The sequence below is a fragment of the Camelus dromedarius genome, chromosome 16 (genome assembly GCF_036321535.1).
Source record: "Camelus dromedarius isolate mCamDro1 chromosome 16, mCamDro1.pat, whole genome shotgun sequence".
Taxonomy (NCBI): domain Eukaryota; kingdom Metazoa; phylum Chordata; class Mammalia; order Artiodactyla; family Camelidae; genus Camelus; species Camelus dromedarius.
The window spans coordinates 55,545,378-55,562,767 of NC_087451.1; the positions used below are offsets into that span (position 1 = coordinate 55,545,378).

The following is a 17,390-nucleotide window of genomic DNA, read 5'->3' on the forward strand; positions in this document are numbered from 1 at the left end:
GGAGAGGCCCGGTTTTCCGCCCGCTAAATGCATTAGCCCCGCTCGCCTCCCTATCGTTGCTGCCATCGGACGGGCGGGGCTGGAGCTCCGCTCTGGGGCCCCGGGGCGACCGTGGTTGAGGTCAGAACGGACTGTCCTTTCTGGAGTCGGGGCCGGGGAAAGGGGGGAGGGCGGGGGGAGAATGCTGGAGGACAGGGACGAAAGAGAGGCTGGGAGGCGGAGCAGAGAAGAGGATTTGGGGTGACCTTATTAAGGAATGGAGGAAGACAGGGTGTCCCGCATATGGGGAGCCTGGCGGGGGTGCTGGGCCCTTGGTGGGCCACGCTGGGAGCTGGGAACTGGGGAAAGGGCTAACTCGAATCGTCGCAAAAGAGAAGGGATGGGATGCCCGGCAAAGGGGGTGAATGGCTGCGGGAGCTGGAGAAGAGCGACGGGAGGAGCTGGGACTGGAGGACGCAGGGGTCTAAGCAGTCTAGGGGTAGGAAGCTGAGCGGCAGGGCAGGTGAGGCAAAGGGTGGAGTGCAGCCGGAGCAACCGTGGAGCAGGGGCGGGGACTGATGTTCCCTCTCTGTGTCTGCTGCTCCGACACTAAAGGAGATGGATGAGGTGAAGGAGATACAGCGCGCGTGGCCCCGGGCGGCTCATCACTCAGCAGCCGCCCCCGCAGCGGAGGGGTCGGGGCGGGAGTCCGGCCATAGATAAAGGCGAGCGGGGGACAGGGCGGCCGCAGCAGCAGGATGAGCGGGGCAGACCGGAGTCACGCTGCAGGAACGGCCCCCGACCAGGACCCCGGCCGGGCGGCGGTCGCCTCGGCCTACCAGCGCTTCGAGCCCCGCGCCTACCTCCGCAACAACTACGCGCCCCCTCGGGGCGACCTGAGCAGCCCGGACGGCGTCGGGCCTTGGAAGCTGCGCTGCTTGGCACAGACTTTCGCCACCGGTAAGCGTGGGGAAACTGAGGGCAAGAAGTCATGGGGAGCTAAAGGGGCCTGGCTCGAGAGAGAGCCAGATGGGGATAGGTAGTTAAGAGGTGAAAACAGAAGAGGAAGAGAAGCAATATCGATCACTGTGAGAGGCAGAGGAGTGTGGATGGAGATGGGCGGAGCACTCGAAATTGAGAGGTGAGATGGAGAATGCAGACTGCGGGGAAAGGGAAAGGGGAGAGAGGCACCTGCCAGGCACCTGTGATTTCTCACTTAATCCTCGCTGGTAGGTACAGTTTTATAGATGTGGAACCTGAGTCTCAGAGATATTAAGTTCTTTTCCCAAGGTAAGCCACTCAATGTTGGAGCCAGGACTCAGACCCTGGTTAGTCTAACTCCGGAGCTAATGCCTTTTTCCAGATAGAGACACACTTCCAGAGAGAAGGAATGGGAGCGGTGGGGAGAAGCAGGTAAGGGAGGCAGCAACAGAGGCTGGGGTCCACGGGCCTAGCACCTAGCAAGCCCAGCACCCCTGCCTTCCGATGCACCTATTCCTCTGCCCCATGCAGGTGAGGTGTCTGGGCGCACCCTCATTGACATTGGTTCAGGCCCCACCATATACCAGCTGCTCAGTGCCTGTGCCCACTTTGAGGACATCACCATGACAGATTTCTTGGAGGTGAATCGCCAAGAGCTGGGGCTCTGGCTGCGAGAAGAGCCGGGGGCCTTCAATTGGAGCGTGTACAGCCAGCATGTATGCCTCGTTGAGGGCAAGGGGTAAGGGCTAGGGGATGAGGGTGGGGCAGAAGGTCTCCCATGGAGGCAGCAGAGAACTGAGCATGGGCAGTCCAGAGCCCCAGTCCCAATCCTGCCTTCTGCTCCTCAACAGTGAATCCTACCAGGAGAAGGAGCGCCAGCTGCGAGCCAGGGTGAAGCGGATCCTGCCCATTGATGTGCACCAGCACCAGCCCCTGGGCACTGGGAGCCTGGCGCCCCTGCCTGCCGATGCCCTGGTCTCTGCTTTCTGCCTGGAGGCTGTGAGTCCAGACCTTGCCAGCTTCCAGAGGGCCCTGGACCACATCACCACACTGCTGAGGCCTGAGGGGCACCTCCTCCTCATCGGGGCCCTGGAGGAGTCGTGGTACCTGGCTGGCGAGGCCAGGCTAGCAGTGGTGCCGGTGTGTGAGGAGGATGTGAGGGAGGCCTTGATGCGTAGCGGCTATGAGGTGCGTGATCTACGCACCTACATCATGCCTGCCCACCTTCGGACGGGTGTAGATGATGTCAAGGGCATCTTCTTCGCCTGGGCCCAGAAGAAGGTGGGGCTGTGAGGCCCCAGTGCATCCAGTGCTGTCAGCCCTCACCCACCCAGATTCCCTATTATCCGAGGTGGCAACTAATAAAAAATTAAGTCCCTTGCTGGTTGGTGTAAGTGGAGTCTGTGGCTCTCCTGGGACACAGCAAGGGCCCAGAGCTCTCTCCTGTGTTGTGGGGGTAGGAGGGCATCAACCCTGGCCTTTTTTACCCCCAGAAGCTTCCATGAAGGCAGGCTCTATACCACTCATTCTTCCCAGACTAAGGAAGGCCAGGGTCAGAGGGAGCTCATTCAGCATCTGCCATGTACCAACAACTGCCAGGTCCATTAGATCGTCACACAGGCAGTAGGTCCTGCCATCTTGTTTGCAGAAGCTCAGGAAGGTTAAGAATGAATAAATAGTAGTGGAGCCTAGTGGAGCCCAAGAGCGGGGGAGAGGGGGATGGTTAGGAGACACAAGTGGAACTTTTTTTGGGGGGTGGGGTTACATCTAGGCACAAAGGCCCAGGGAAGTGAGAGAGGAGGACACCAGCTTCCCCCTCATCCTCCACCAAAGGCTGGACCTGAGCTCCATCCAACTCTGCTACTGCTCTGAACATGGTCCCTACCATCCCCATTCCCACCAGCCTGGGTAGAGACCTCATCTGCCTGCTGCCTCCAGCCAGCCCCATCTCCTTCCCTCCAGCCCACCCTGCTCACACAAATGGGCCAGACAAGGGTAGGTGAGGTTGAGAATTGATTTATTAAGAATTTCCATTGCTACCCTCCTACCTTAAAATAGTTCTTAGTATCAAAAGAGGTTAACACAAGCCAGCTAAGTCCCTGAGGTTGAAGTCCTAACACAGCACCCTTACCCCCAGGGAGGGGCAAGAGGGCAGGGAAAGAGCAAGAATCCAGACTCCCTGCTCCAATCACAGAGACTGCCTTTGGATGGAAAGTTTCTGGAGCTCCACATTCTATCCTTGTGAAGCAGGAATGTGCTATGGCTGCCGGCAACTGGCAGGGGTCACCTTTACCAAGGTGTGGGTACAGCATGGCCCCTGCCTGCCTCCAGGAAGATGGGAAACCCAACCAGGCCACAGGCCTTCTCCCCTCCTCCCTCAGATTGCCCCCCTCTCTCCCCCAGGGTCCGGCAGTGTCAAAGGGGCTTAGCAGGCAGGGCACTGGGGTAGGGGTGGCCACCATGTCTAGGCAAGGAGGATCCCCATTTTCCTTCCTCCCTCTGCCTCCCAAGGGGCTGATTCAGGAGGTTGTGCAGGAGCCCTGTGAGGTTTGTAAAGAAAGGAACACATATATACATGCAGCCTGGACACCCTCACTCCCAGCCGCATCTTGGGGACATCCTGGCTCTCAACTTGACCCAGGGCTTTGTGCAGAGTTGGTGCACAATAAATGGTTGTCGACAGTGATTTGATCCCCTCATCCTGCTCAACCTCCCCCCACTGTGTGGCACTCACACTCACCTGCACTCACACTCAAGTCTATGCATACTCCACTCATCCACACTAACCTGCCTACCCCTCAACACACACACTTTAAAACCACTCTCACACACACACCACTTTCCACACTGCACAAGGCCAATGCTCTCACACACTGCCTGCCCCCCAGCATCCCACACACCCCAGGCCCACGTCCACCATCCTGTCACCTACACACATGGTCTCCCTTACACACTCACATGCAGGCTTCCAACCACGACAGCAGCACAGGGGCCAGAGGGATCCTGGTCCTGGGCTCTCTGGGGTCCTAGCCCCAAAGGGAGAGCGTGGTGAGGCCTCCTAGGGGTCTGACAGGAGTAACAGTCTGGGTGAGACTGCTCCCCAATCCCAACAGCTTGGTCCCTCTAGATCCCATGGGGAGAATGAGACCTGCCTTGATACTTGGGCAGCCAAAGAGCAAGCATCTAGTGCCACCTAGTGGTGCCCTGGAGGAGGGCACAGAGTAACAGAAGGGGACCTCACTGAATCTCCAAAGGCCTTTGGTGCCTGGTCTCCCAGTGAGACAGAGAGTTCCGGGAACTGCCCAGGCAGTGAGGGGGAAGCTGACAGGGAGGAAAGGCACCTCTCCTCTCGGTGGAGCTAAGAACACAGTTCCACCCTAGTTCAGCTCCAGGGACCACAGGGGTTGCCCATTTTCTAGCCCCAGATGTGATGAGGCCACATCTGAACCAACGCCAGGATCTGTGAGGGCCATGATGCAGTGAGCAAGGGATGGGCAGGTTACATGATTCTGGGCCCACACCCTTCATGTCCAAGTTCAAAATGCTAAAAGGAAAAAATAAATCGTCTCAAGGAATGGGAGGAGAAGGGAAGCCAGCAGCGGAGGGACAGAATCCCCAGGTGGGCAGACCCACTTCCAGGGCCTTCAGTCCAGCTTGAACTTGGCCTCTGATTCCTTCAGCAGGTAGAGGCTGTCATCTTCCAGAAAGCTGTGGGCCGAGGGAGGAGCCCACTGAGGCACAGCTCTGAGAGCGTTCCCTGGGGGTGGGGTGGGGCGGGGCAGGCAAGCTGGCAGTGGGTGACCTGTGCACAGAGGTCTCTAAGAAGCAGGCAAGGAAGGGCACAGAGGAGGTGAGCACGGGGCCAAGGAGCACCCACCTGAAGAAGAGGACGTGAACGGGGATGGTGCTGAAGTGCCAGATGGCGTGGGCATCCAGGACCCAGAAGAGAGGCGGGAAGTCCAGCAGCTCGAGCAGGGACAGCCCCTGCAGCAGCAGGACCACCACCATGCACTTGCGTGCATGAGGCAGCTGCCGCTGGTTCCACAGGCACCAGGCCAGCCACCACACCGCGTTCACCAGGCCTGGGTGCGGGTAGGGGTGGGGAGAGGCTCACTCTCTGGACCACCTTCTCTCCTCCCAAAATCTCCCCTGGCCCCATGCTCTTTGACCCCAGGACCATCCTCAGGCTCTCCTCCCAACCTCCCCTCTCCCACCCCAAATTCTTTCCCTTTCCCTCACCCCAAGTGTCCCTCTAGAAGCTTCTTCTCTGGAAACAGCACCAACTCCCACCTCCACCCAAAACCAGCAGCTCTGCAGATGGTCCAACCCCACCCCAGAGCCCCCGTCCCGCCTCACCGATAGCCACATTGGCCGCCAGGTTGTAGCCATAGTCAAAGTGGATGAGGCTCAGGTAGGAGACGTGCGCGGTCAGCATGAGCAGCAGGAGGGCCCGGAAGGCACTGGCCACGGCGGGGCACTGCAGCCCCACAGTCCTGTCCACCACCCAGCGTTGCTCAGATGTAGGGTGGCCTGTGCCCACGGCAGCATTCCCGAAAGCATCCCCTCACCCCCAACAGCTGTACAAGGGAGGCACTGCCCCTCTCCCCCATCATAACAGGCCAGCCAGGCAGGCCTCCAATCCCCAGGGGGCCTGCGACCAAGTGCTACAGCTCCTTGGCAAGAGCCAGGGCCCCTAGTCCTGGCCGCAGGGTCCCTGTTCAGAACCATCTGGAGGTTGTGTGTGTATGTGTTGAGGGATCATGAAGAAAGCCCTGGGATAGCCCCCACCCCCACCCAGGGGAGAGCTGGGTGACCCCTTTCTGCCCCAAGGGCCTGGTTCCTGATTTTTGCCTCATAGCAGCCAAGGTGGGCTCACCTGACACAGCACAGATAGACTGAATGCAGGATGACAGTGGAGGCACAGAAGTAGTCCATTTTCTGAAGACAAGGAGAGCTGGATGAGGGGCCAGTGTGAGGGGAGTAGGAGGTGGATGAGGCTTCACAGAGGGCAGGGCCCAGGGAGGACCCACCAGGGATGGGGGCAGAGACACAGCTGGAGTCTAACACAGGAGTCCAAGGCCTGTGGCCGGTGGGGACATGTCTCATTTTTTTCTATCAGTTGCTGTTTCACACCTGAATTGAACACACTGAGCCTGGTATTCACATTATACAATTTTTTAAAAATGTGCTCAGCAGCAAGGCTTTCCGGGTATTAGTATATGGTGCCTGCCAGACTGCAGAACATTAAGAGCACACTGCAGAATTCAGGGTGCAGTCCGGAGTTCAGCAGCTGTAGGCTCAAGCCTGGACTGCACCTTTTGCTGGCTGCGTGATCCTGGGCAAGTGAATTCACCTGCCCAAGGCTCGGCTGCCCCATCAGTTAAGAAGAGCCAATAATCACACCTGCTTCACAAGGTCAAGGGAGGCTCAAGTGCACTAAGAGGTTTAAAATGCCCAGCACAGAGCGAGCACCCCGTGACCCGAGTCAGTACAAGAAGTAAGGGCCGGCTCTGCCCCATCTCTCTCGGCTCCTCTGCGACTGTCCACAGTAGGAGATGGAGTAGGGGGGCGCTCACCTCTGTGAGGTCGGTGTCCCTGGTGTGGAAGACTGTGGACCAGAACCAGGCATTGAGGGAGACCTGAGGAGGGAGGCGGCTGGTGAGCTCAGCGCCCCAAGGTGGGGAGGGTCCCCACACTCCCCCACACCCTCCCCACTGGCGGGCTCACATTCATTCCACTACCCAGCTGGGAAACATGCCTCCCCTGGGCCCTGGAGCCCACTGCCTGAGCAAATACTTGCCCCTCCACCCGCGCCCAGCTCGCTTCCCACTACCCTGAACCCCCAAGGCCATGGGGGCCTCGGCCTCTGCAAGTTCCACAGGTTCCGGCCTGGCCTGGGAGCCAGTTCCAGCAGAGCCAAGTTCCCTGGTTACTCAATGGCTAAGACAACAGCCCCCGGGGAGCCTCACCTCCTCCCCCAACTGGCAGGTGACGACAGCCCCAGCCCGGGCCAGGGGAGCCAGTGACCTCAGCCTCTGGGGGCGAGAATGAGGTGGGTGGGGTGGAGGGGCTTGAGCCAGCTTGGGGTGTGTCCGCAAGCAAGCGAGGGAGGGAGATCCAGCAGATCCCACTGGGGCCAAGTCTCTGAGGAGAAGCCTGGCCAACTGAGCCCAGCTTCCTCCTGGCTGGGCCGGCTCAACCTGCCAAGCCAGTGGCTGCCACTTCAAGCTCTGGGAGGAACAGAGGAGCAGGGCTGGAGGGGCTGTGGCGGGCAAGGGCCCAAGGGAATGTTTGAGGCCTTTTTTCTGGAAATTCACTGCAAGGAGAGAGTACAAATCATCTTGCAAATGAGCCCCAGCACTTTTTTCCCGTAGACTGCTATATCCATGGCAGAGGCCCGAGTTACTGAAAGAGGGGTGGGATGGGGTGGAGATACACACTCTGGGCTGGGTGGAAGGGCTGGGAAACCAGTGACAAAGTGTCAAAGGAAGAAAGAGCCAAGGTCTGGCCTGGAATGCCCTGGAGGTAGGGAGGGATGCACTAGGGTGGGACAGGCCCTAGTAGTAAGGGCCAGGAGCCGCTCACTCGGGTCCAGTATACCAGGAAAACTGGCCAGGCAGGGGACAGGGGGAGCAGTGTAAAAAGCTGCTCTCCTTCCGGTGTGTGGCAGGAAGGTCAGATGGTAGGATGAGTTCCCTAAAGCAGGCTCAAAGGGGCTGGTGAGGAAACGGGAAGAGTGGCGGGTTGAGGCCAGCAGGGCTCTACTGCAAAGCCAGACAGCCCTGGAAGTCTCTGGAGGCTCACGTAGCCTGGTGTCTGCCTGTCTGGCCTGTGTCCTGGCCTGAGTCTCGCTGCTTATGCTCCTCGTGACCTGGGCAAAAGCCCTGCCCTTCTGGGCCCGAGTTTCCCCCTGGGACAAATCAGGGGCTGGTAAAAATGATCTTTCCTGCCCTGATGTCAAGCAATTTGTCTAGGTCAGGCTGCTTCCTCCTTTGAGGAAGCCATCTCGTCCCATCCCTGGTGCTACCCCTTCCCCAGACAGTAATGGACATGTGGTTTGGAGGCTGGAAAACTGGACAGAACGGAGCAGAATCTGTGATGCTCAGGATCAGTGTGGGGAGAGAAGCAGGGGCTGGAGACAGGGCCCAGGTGATCACATGGGCCAGGTCTCCTGGGCAGGCCAGGAACAGGGACATCCTTGGAGAGGAGAGTGGCTCTGGAGCAAATGTGAAAGGCAGATGAGAGGAAGGCAGCAGGGCATGGCAGCCAGCCAGGCCTCCTTGTCACCCATGGCAGGCAAGGGGAGGTGACAAGAGGACTGAGCTAAGTGGTGGCTGGAGGCGGGGCATGCGGGGGGGGGGTGCACAGGGCCAGGGCTTAGCTCTGTGGGACAGGGGTGGGGGCTCTCGGTCCCTGTCCAACTGCCTCCCTGGGGTGCCTTCCACTTACACAGACCCACCTGAAGCCTGGACTCTGCACCCTTGAAAAGTTCCCTCTCCCCTGGGGACTGTCCCATTATGGGGGGGACTCCTCTTCTGACCCTTTCCTCAGACTTGGGAGATAGTGTCATTAAGAATGCAGGCCCTAGGGCCAGCCTGCCAGGGTTCAAACCCTGGCTCTGCATTTTCTGTGTGTCCTTGGGCAAGTTATTTAGCCTTGCTGTGCCTCAGTTTTCTCATCTGTAAAATGGGAATAATAATAGTGTTGATAAGGTTTTAGTGAGCAATACAAGTACAGTGTATAGCACAATGCCCAGGATGGGGTTAAACATTAGGCATTTCTTCTCCCCACCCTTTTGACCAGCATGAGACCCTTACACCACTTCACAGACCAGAAGCCAAGCCTGCCTCCCATTCTCCCTGCTGGCCAGGGACATATGCGCAGAGAAAGGGTGGTCTCCCACAGCTGCCCAGACCCATCCCACAGTTCCAGGCTGGCGGCAGGATGTCCGGAGCCTCAGTAATGAGATGGACTCTGGGTTCAAGTTCTGCCTCAGCCCCTAAATAGTCGTGTGATCTTGGGCAAGTAACAACTTCTCTGAGCCTCATCTACCTCACCTACAAAACGGGGTTAACAGCAGCACCCACTGCAGAAGAGAGTTGTGAGGACGATGGCTGTCAAATGCCAGGCACAGGAAGTGGTTAATGTGACTGCGGCCTGGCACACAGTAGGGGGCCCATAAAGGCCAGTTTCTTTCATCATGTCCAGGGACTGACCCCCACCACTTCCCTTCACCTGACCACCCCCTCTCTATTCCTCAAGGGTCACAATGTCGCAGGGCAAACCTTGGGGTCCCAGAGTCTCTTGATCCCAAAATGCAGAGCCTTGGCTGTAGGAAGAGCTCCCTCCTCCCTGCCCCTGAGCCACTCTCCCACCAGGATGCCCTGCAGAGATACGACTTCTCTTCACTCAGAGTTTGTAACCAAGACTCCAGCGAAGGGACAGAGGGACATGGATGTGGAAGGAAAGGAAAGCCCAAGTGTACAGTGGCTCCCGGACTCCACAGCCAAGCCTGAGTAGAATGGGGGGGCCAAGGGGTAAATGGCCAATCAGACGGGCCAAGAGGGTGATGGGCGCCAAGAACTTGGTGTAAACACTGAGGAAAGGGGGAGGCCAGAGGCAGGGTGCCAACGAGAGTGGAAATGGAAGGGGACAAGGAAGGCTGGGCGGAGGAAGGGCAGGAGGCTGTTTCAGTCTGTTGGAAAATAAGAAAACTGAGACAAAAATATCACAGCCGTGAAACTGGTTGGATGCCAAGTGAGCCAGATCTGTCAGGAATTCGACCCCAGTGCTAAGCCCCAGTGCTCGGGGCTGTCATTGACACCGCCGCGGTGGGGACAAATGGGTCTTTAAATAGCTCGGTGTCTCAGAGGTGGGGGAGGCAGAATGTTAAATATGATGCCTGCTGCCATCCTGGGCCCCCCCAGAGGCCACGGTGTCTCACCCCTGCCTCAGGCAAGGCAAGCCTGCCCTGGTTCACTCCTGAGAGAGAAGAGGGGAAGAAGTGGATGGAGATGGGAGGAGAGCTTTCTCCAGCAACAAAAAGGATTCCTTGACTTCTTGCCATTGCTTGTTCCACTGACTCTTGCCTAACCTTAGGGAAGTTCTTCTTGAAGTCTAGCCATCATTCTGCTGTAGCCTTAATCTATCTCTTCTCATAGTTTCCTCAGCAGAGGTAGGGTACAGTTAGTCCCCACCTCCATAAATCATCCTGTAGAGACAGTTGGGGCCTTCCTGGCACCCTCACCCTCACCCTGAAGACCTTTCCTTACTGGATAAAGAGGCAGAGAACTGGTTGGCCTCTGAGCTTTGGCAGAGAGCAGGGGCCCCCAGTTCCCTGAGGTCTGGTGGACAGAGTTTTGGTGGGCTCCTCCAAAGCCTGGCTGCCACCCAGCCCAAGTTCAGGTCTAAATATCAAGGCAGGGCTTGACTTCTTGTGCCAAAGCTTTATGAGCTCTGCTAATTCCTGGAGAAAAAGACTGAGACCCACCCCTCCTCCCCAAGACCTAACCTAGAGCAGATTAGGGGGGCATCTCACCTGACCCCAACAGAAATCAGGAGCCCCACTAACTCCAGAAAACCTAGCCCAGGACTAAGTCTGCTGCCACACCCTCCACAGCTCAGGATCCTTCCCGCTTGCAAACACACACAGGACAAAAGAGCAAGAGTAAAATCCAAACTGGATCATCAAAGGGAGTGTGGGCACTGAGACTCTGTCCCTCAAGGGCCTACTGGGGGCATGAGGGGTCCCATGTCCCAGGACACCACATCCTGTAGCAGGTACCCTAAGACACAGGCCCCATGATCTGTCCTCCCCGCACCTAGTATCTCCTGCTCTGTTCCTAAGGGTCCTTGGTCACCCTGGACTGCAAGGTACACCTGGAAGATGTGATCCTCACCAAGAAGGAAGCTGAGTGGCAGATGCCAGTGAGATGAAAGACCCAAGAATCAGGGAGATCAAGACGAGAGTTGGGAAGTGACCAGTGGGCGCTGGCACGTGTCACGAAGACAAAGGCTGGGAGCCTTCGAAGTCCCCTCAGACCAGCGCCTCTACCCAAGGAGGCTCTGAGTTTTGTTCAGAGGGTTCAGGCAGGGCTGTCCTGTGCTCTCTGACAGGGGCAGGGGTGAAGGGGTAGTGCAGGCAGGGGTCCAGCAAGCAGTGTCCCTGGAAGAATGCCAAGGGAAAGGGAACAGGTGTGCTCTCCTCAGTTTCCCTGCCCTTCCTGCCTTCTTGGCCAGGACCAAACGCCCTTCTCTGCGAAGTCTGAACAGGAAGTAACGGCTCCATCCCACTCATGCCCGTGACAGGGTGTGCTGATGCTAGGCCCAGCCCACAAAGAGTCCCTGCCCCTCAGCCTGGCACCCAGAGCCCTCTCTGGGCCATCTTACCTCCCCCTACTCCCCTTCACACAGCCATGCTGTGGCCAGGCCGACCTTCCCAAGGATGCCTGTCCATGTTCCCCACTGTCTAACTTCTGTCCCTTTGCTTGGGCTGTGCCCCCAGCCTGGAATGCTGGAATGCAACCTTGTCTCCCCCGACCTGTACACGTCTAAGCCTTACCAGGCCTGCACATCCCAGATGAAGCCTCTCCTCCACCCTGGGCTTCCCTGAAAATGTCTCCCCTCGCAGGATGTGGTCTCCCCACCTCAGCTTCCAAGGCTCTCTCCCTGAGTCCTCCTCGCCTCTGCCTCCATCCTGCCTCCCAGACTGGCTGGACCTACACCACCCATTTGGCTTAGCTCCTGGGCGCAGGGGCTCCAGCTTCCACAAGTGCTACCTGCTGTCTCTACCCACAGTAAATTCTCAGTCATCATCTATCGCGGTACATGGAGACAGCCCAGAAAGGGCCTAGGTGCTCAGGCCCCAGAGCCAGACAGCCCTGGAGGCCAACCTGTCTCCACTATCCACTACCTTATTAGCTGTTCACTGGGGGCAAGTTTTCCCGCTCTGAGCCTTCCGCAGAGCTCACAGTAGTATTATGAGGATTCAGTGAAAAAACATATGTACAGAACTTAAGACAATGCCCATCACGTGATCAGTGTTCCATAACTGATAAAAATTATTTTTTACTATTTGTTGAGTGTAAAGTATTAAGGAGGATCCACATTCCCCAGAGGCTTAACAGCTTCTTTCCTGCCCTTCTTCTGATCCCCACCTCTCAAGTCTGAGGTTTGGCAGGGACTTCTCTGCACCCCGACACTATCAGTTTCCCCAAGGTCCTCAGAGACCCCAGGGTTGCCAGATCTAGGCCTTGGGTCTTATTTGATTGAAGCAGAATTCAGGAGAATGGCCTACTCTCTCCTTCCTGTCCTTGTCCCAGGGCCCCCAACCACATGGTAGCCTTGTTTTCCACCCACCCTCTGGCCACTGCTTCTGGCTCATCCCCTTCTATTCAGCCACTGAGTTTGGGGGATCCTCAGGGCTCCATCCTAGACCTCTCCTCACCAAGTTCCCCCTTGGTGATCGCAGCCACACTCACAGCTTCTATCACTGTCTCATAAGCAGAAGCAGCACGGGGGGGGGGGGGGCATCCTTGACTCTCTCTTCTCATCTTAGGTTATCAGCACAGCCAAGATGGTAAGAGTGTAGACTCTGGAGCCAGATGTCTGGATTCAAACCCTGGCTCCTAGGGCAGGTTACTTAACCTCTCCAGTCCTTGGTTTCCTCATCTGTAAACTGAGGATAATAATACTACCTACCTCATAAGCTCATTGTGGGATTAACAAGGTTAATATTTATAAAAATGCTTAGAATGGTGCCTGGCAAGAGCTATGTACGTGTCTGTTAAAAAAAATACATTAAAAAAAGTTAATGTCACCTCCAAAGCATAGCTCAAATACATTCCTCTTTAATACCCCCTTCCCTAGACCAGTGCCTCCTCTCTAGTCTAGCTACTGTGCCCTATGTTAAAACTACCAACTAGCCCCTTCATCCACGCCTGCCCGTCCAATCTGTTCCCTACAAAGCAGCCAGAATGGCAAGTCTATTCATGAAGCCCATTCTCTCCAACCCTCCTTGCTTCCTGATGCTTTGAGAGTCGGGATCTAAAGTGTTCATGTGCCCCCCCAGGCTACCCACTGCCCACCTGCCCACCTACCTCACCCCCCCACCCCACTTCCAGGCTTCCTGCATGGTAGGCCTCCTGGTCTTTCAGGTCCTCATATAACCTGCACTCCTGCCAGTGAGCATTCTGAGTCTTCTGTGTACACAACTCCCAATTTCCCCGGATTCACCTAGTTAACAGTCGCTCATCATTCTGATTTGAGTTCACATACACCTTCCTCATGGAAGCCTTCCCAGGGCCGCCCTGTACTAGTCTAGACCCCATCACACAGCCTCCAGCACCTATCCATCCTCCACTGCACTGGTTCTTAGTTGAAGTTTTACATTCAATTGTGTGCTTATGTGATTAGTATCAGAGGCCAGGAATCCGTCTGTTTTGATATACTTTTGGATCTCTAGCACCCGACAGAGTGCCTGACGCATAGTAGGTGCCCAATACAGGAACGAACGGCTGCTTTGATGGCAGGAAGGTGAGTGAGTGGGCTTATGGTGGTAGCTCTGATCTAGAGACATCCATTGCAACCTTACTCTCACACCCTCCCCAAGGTTTCTGCAGTTCATAACTGTACCACATTCCATGCTTCTCACACAATTCCAGGCCCTGGATGCTGGCTCTTCTGACCAGTCACTCTGCAAAGCTCAGAGCCCTCTCTGGATACTCAGGTGGAACATATTTTGGCTTCTCCAGGGATGGTCTAAGACCAGGCTGAGCTCTAGACGGAGTGCTATGGCTGCCCCCAGGCCTCAGCTGGTGTTGATAGTGCTTCAAACCCTCCAGGGGGTTCCTTGGAAAGACCTGTAGTCCCAGCATGCTCCCTACCACCCATCTCCCTTCTGAGTTTGTAAATTGCCCGACTGGGTGTTTTAGTGGCTTCCTGCTTCAGGACAAGAACAGTATTTCTTTTCTCTCTTCCTCCCTCTCAAACAGCCTGACTTAGGACTTTGCTAGAAAGGGAAGGTCTGATTTGGCACCTTCCCTGTTTCTCCCCAGGCTTGACCACCCCATAGCTGCAACTTTAGCCCTGCAAAACAGAAGGGAAGCTAGGTGGGTGGGAATGGGGATCTAAGAGTTCCTCCTTCCTAGATGAGGGTGCAGAGCAGGAATCCTGCAGGTTACCTACCCAAGCGAAGGCCACGCAGGTGGGGTACATAGGGGAGGAGGCTGGCACGGAGGCACGGTAGCGACAGAGCATCACCAGGCTAGCCAGGCCATTGAGGAAAGACGCCACAGCAGAAGCTGGCTCTTGGAAGCACAGGAACCGGGAGAAGGGCCACTGAAAAAGGAGCACATGGAGGAGGCCTGAGGGGCAAGCACCCCTAGCTGATCCAACCCACCTCTTCTTGACCTGCTGCATCAACAGGTCCCCAGCTGGTTCCTCAGCTTTGGACCTCAGTCAAAGTCTCAGGTGTAGTCCCTCTTCAGGTCAATGAGCTCCCCTCAGTCCCTGGCAGAGGGTCATCCTTCTATCCTGGCCAGCACTCACAGCACTGGGAGGACCAGGTGCCCAGTGTAGATGGCTCAGCATGGCCTAATGGAAAGAGCACAGACCTGCCATCTAGAAGACACAAGTCCTAATCCTCCCTCTACCACTGAGCCTCAGCTTACTCTGTGACAAACTGGAAAGAATAATCCAATAATCATATTGGATCAAAAGGCATCAGCAAGCTGTGCCTCACTGGGCAATCTGAGGGGTTATTATTCTTTTAATCCAGACTCTTACTGAAGAAACAACAGAGAGTATGCTATGGGGGGCAGGAAATTTGTCCTTGTAGCAAGGTGGGCATCTCAACCACCCTAAGAAACCCAGTACCACTCCCTGAGGAGACCCCAAAGCCTCCCAGATCTTGTTACCCCAAATCCAAAAGCAGGATACAGTGGTCCCATCTGATTACATGACAACCAGCATATTTTGAGAAGAACAGGTACCTGCCCTAAACACACACTCATCACCCTACACCTCAGCCTGCTTGGACAGTGTGGTCCAAAAAACCTACCTTGACCCTCCAACTTACCTTGCCGTGGAACTGAGGCACTTCGTGACCTTCCTGGAGGTAGAGGCCAACAGTAACCCACATACACTCATACTTACAGTCGTCCCGACAGGTCCAGCCTGAAACAGATAAATATGGCCTGGTAAACTCCCCAGCATGGGGATGCATGGAGAGAGCTGGAATGGGGCCCAAGCTCCAACACAGGCCAAAAAGGCTTGCAGGTTGGAAGAGAACCAGAAGAAATCTGAAAATGCTGGCTTCCTGTTTGAGTGGATGAGAGATGGTGTGACATATTCAAAAGGGAAAGGTGTATGTGTGTGTGTGTGTGTGTACGTGTTTTGGGGAGCTGGGGCAGGCAGTGAGCAAACAGAGATGTTCCTTCCCTTCTCCTTTCACCCAAGATGGGGATTTTGGCATCTGGTGGACTCATCTGTGGACACCTGGATTTATGTTTGCCCTTCTTGAGCACAAGATTTGCGCTCACTGATCGTGAGAAACTCTTGCTGTCTTATCCTCCTCCTATGAAAATGAAGCCCAGGTTTTTCAGTGTGACTTTTGAGGCCCCATATTGCCTTTTAAACTTTATTTCCCACTATTCCTTTCCATGCACTCTGCTCCCTGAGTAAGCCAAACTGCTGGATATGCTCACATCTGTCCAGGGCCTCCACCCTCTGTTCCCTCTGTCTGGAATGTAAAGGGATAATAAAGGGAACACACTTATAGTCAAACAGGCCAGAACTCAAAACTCCACTTTACCACTTATTGTCTGTGTGACTTTGGGCAGGGCACTTAACCTCTCTGAGTCTTCCCATCTGTAAAATCAGGTTAAGAGAATCTACCCCAAAGTGTTGTTGTGAAAATTAATTGACTATTTTGACACCCATCACACAGTAAGTGCCCACTATGGCCACAGGTCTAAATTTAATGTATCATCCAGAAGCCCAGTGTTCGAAGATAGTTGCTGTCCCCACCTCTATAATATAGCCAGAAACGATTCCTTCCTCCCTTAATGCTTCTATTGCTTAAGCTAAGAGTCTCTTAGGCTCAAACCATCCCCTGCCTTCCACTTGAGAAGGCTAATGTCCCCATGGGGACTGTGAGTCTCTAAGGGCAGGACTCTGGTCTGATTTCAGTGTCATTCCAGGGCTTTGTACCCAGGAAGTAGTAAATGCCCATTTGACTGAATAAATAAAAAATAAATGAAGGCTCCTGGCTGACGAGCCTCTCATCACCCAGGGGCTCCACTCACTTGCCCTCATAATGGACCTGGAGGAAGAAACTAAGGTACAGATAGCAGAGGGGCATTGGGGAGAGCAATGGGCGGGGCCAAGGCCAGTGGGAGGGGCCTGCCGCGGGGTGGAGCTTACCTGCTAGACTCATGTAGATTGGCTGGTGGGAGCGGAAGTGCTTCAGTGCGTTCCCGGAGCAGTTCCGCTCGTCACACCCGAGCACGCAGTCGCGGTACACGGGCTCGCGGTCGCCCTGGGAGCCGCTTGCTAACGCGGCTGCACCAGCTAGCAGCACCAGCCGCGCTGTCCGCCCGGCCATCCCTTCACCCCGGTCCTCCGCCGGCGGAGGAGCGTAGGAGCCTTCACTTCCGGAGTAACCGGAAATGCCTTGTGCTCTTTCGTCTACTCCCCGCTGACGTCCTCCCGAGTTTAAATAAAAGTTCCCGGATTTCTGTGGGCGCCGGCCCCGCCCCTCGCCTTACTATTGTCTCCGCGTAACAGGCGACAGGGTTAGGGAGAGGGGGACGCCAGGTGGGTTAAGAAGCAAAATAAAGTGGTCTTTTATGAACAGCCGTCTTCTTTCTTCCTCGGGGTCTATTTGAGATAGGGCTCTTTTTCTGTCCCCAGCCCTGTCGGATTTCCACTTCCTAATGTATTTAGAACTGTCCCTTTCTCTCCATCTTCACTGGCACCATCCCCCTGGTTAAAGACATAATCATTTGTCGCCGAGGCAGCCGCAGTAGGCTATTAACACACCCTGCATCTACTTATACCACCTCCATTCCGCGCTCTATTTCCAAAAATTCTAATTTGACCATGTCATTTTCGTTCTTAAAATTCTTTACTGGCTCCTACTTGCCTCAGGATAAAATCATAACTCCACAAGCATGAGCTGGCCCCTGCCCATTGGTCTCCCTCACTCCTCTGCCTCAGACCCACCTCAAGGAGCTATGTCTCTCAAGCCCCCCGGCTTTGCCTCGTCTGTTTCACTCTTACTCTCACTCCTGCTGATTCTCCTAGTCTCAACTTAAACACTACTTCTGAGGGTGATACAACATACAGTAGTCTATTTTCCCAGGGAGGGTGGGGACGTCCGCTGTCTTGTTTACCATTCTATTACCAGCACTAGCACAGAATTACAGAAT

The 17,390-nt window shown here is 55.6% G+C and overlaps 2 protein-coding genes across 2 annotated transcripts; one reads left to right on the top strand and one right to left on the bottom strand.

Moving 5' to 3' along the window:
- The first annotated feature begins 57 nt into the window (after positions 1–57).
- Positions 58–2,340, top strand: PNMT (phenylethanolamine N-methyltransferase). Its single transcript, XM_010991822.3, has 4 exons — positions 58–120; positions 595–939; positions 1,492–1,699; positions 1,812–2,340. The coding sequence occupies exons 2-4, from the start codon at positions 738–740 to the stop codon at positions 2,251–2,253; spliced, it is 852 nt and encodes a 283-aa protein (XP_010990124.1). The 5' UTR covers positions 58–120; positions 595–737; the 3' UTR covers positions 2,254–2,340.
- A 620-nt stretch (positions 2,341–2,960) lies between these two features.
- Positions 2,961–16,625, bottom strand: PGAP3 (post-GPI attachment to proteins phospholipase 3). The gene is made up of 8 exons (XM_010991821.3): positions 16,384–16,625; positions 15,038–15,135; positions 14,146–14,298; positions 6,537–6,599; positions 5,837–5,898; positions 5,317–5,453; positions 4,838–5,042; positions 2,961–4,668 (listed from the first exon to the last, which is right to left on the bottom strand). The coding sequence occupies exons 1-8, from the start codon at positions 16,562–16,564 to the stop codon at positions 4,605–4,607; spliced, it is 963 nt and encodes a 320-aa protein (XP_010990123.1). The 5' UTR covers positions 16,565–16,625; the 3' UTR covers positions 2,961–4,604.
- Between the last annotated feature and the right edge of the window lie 765 nt (positions 16,626–17,390).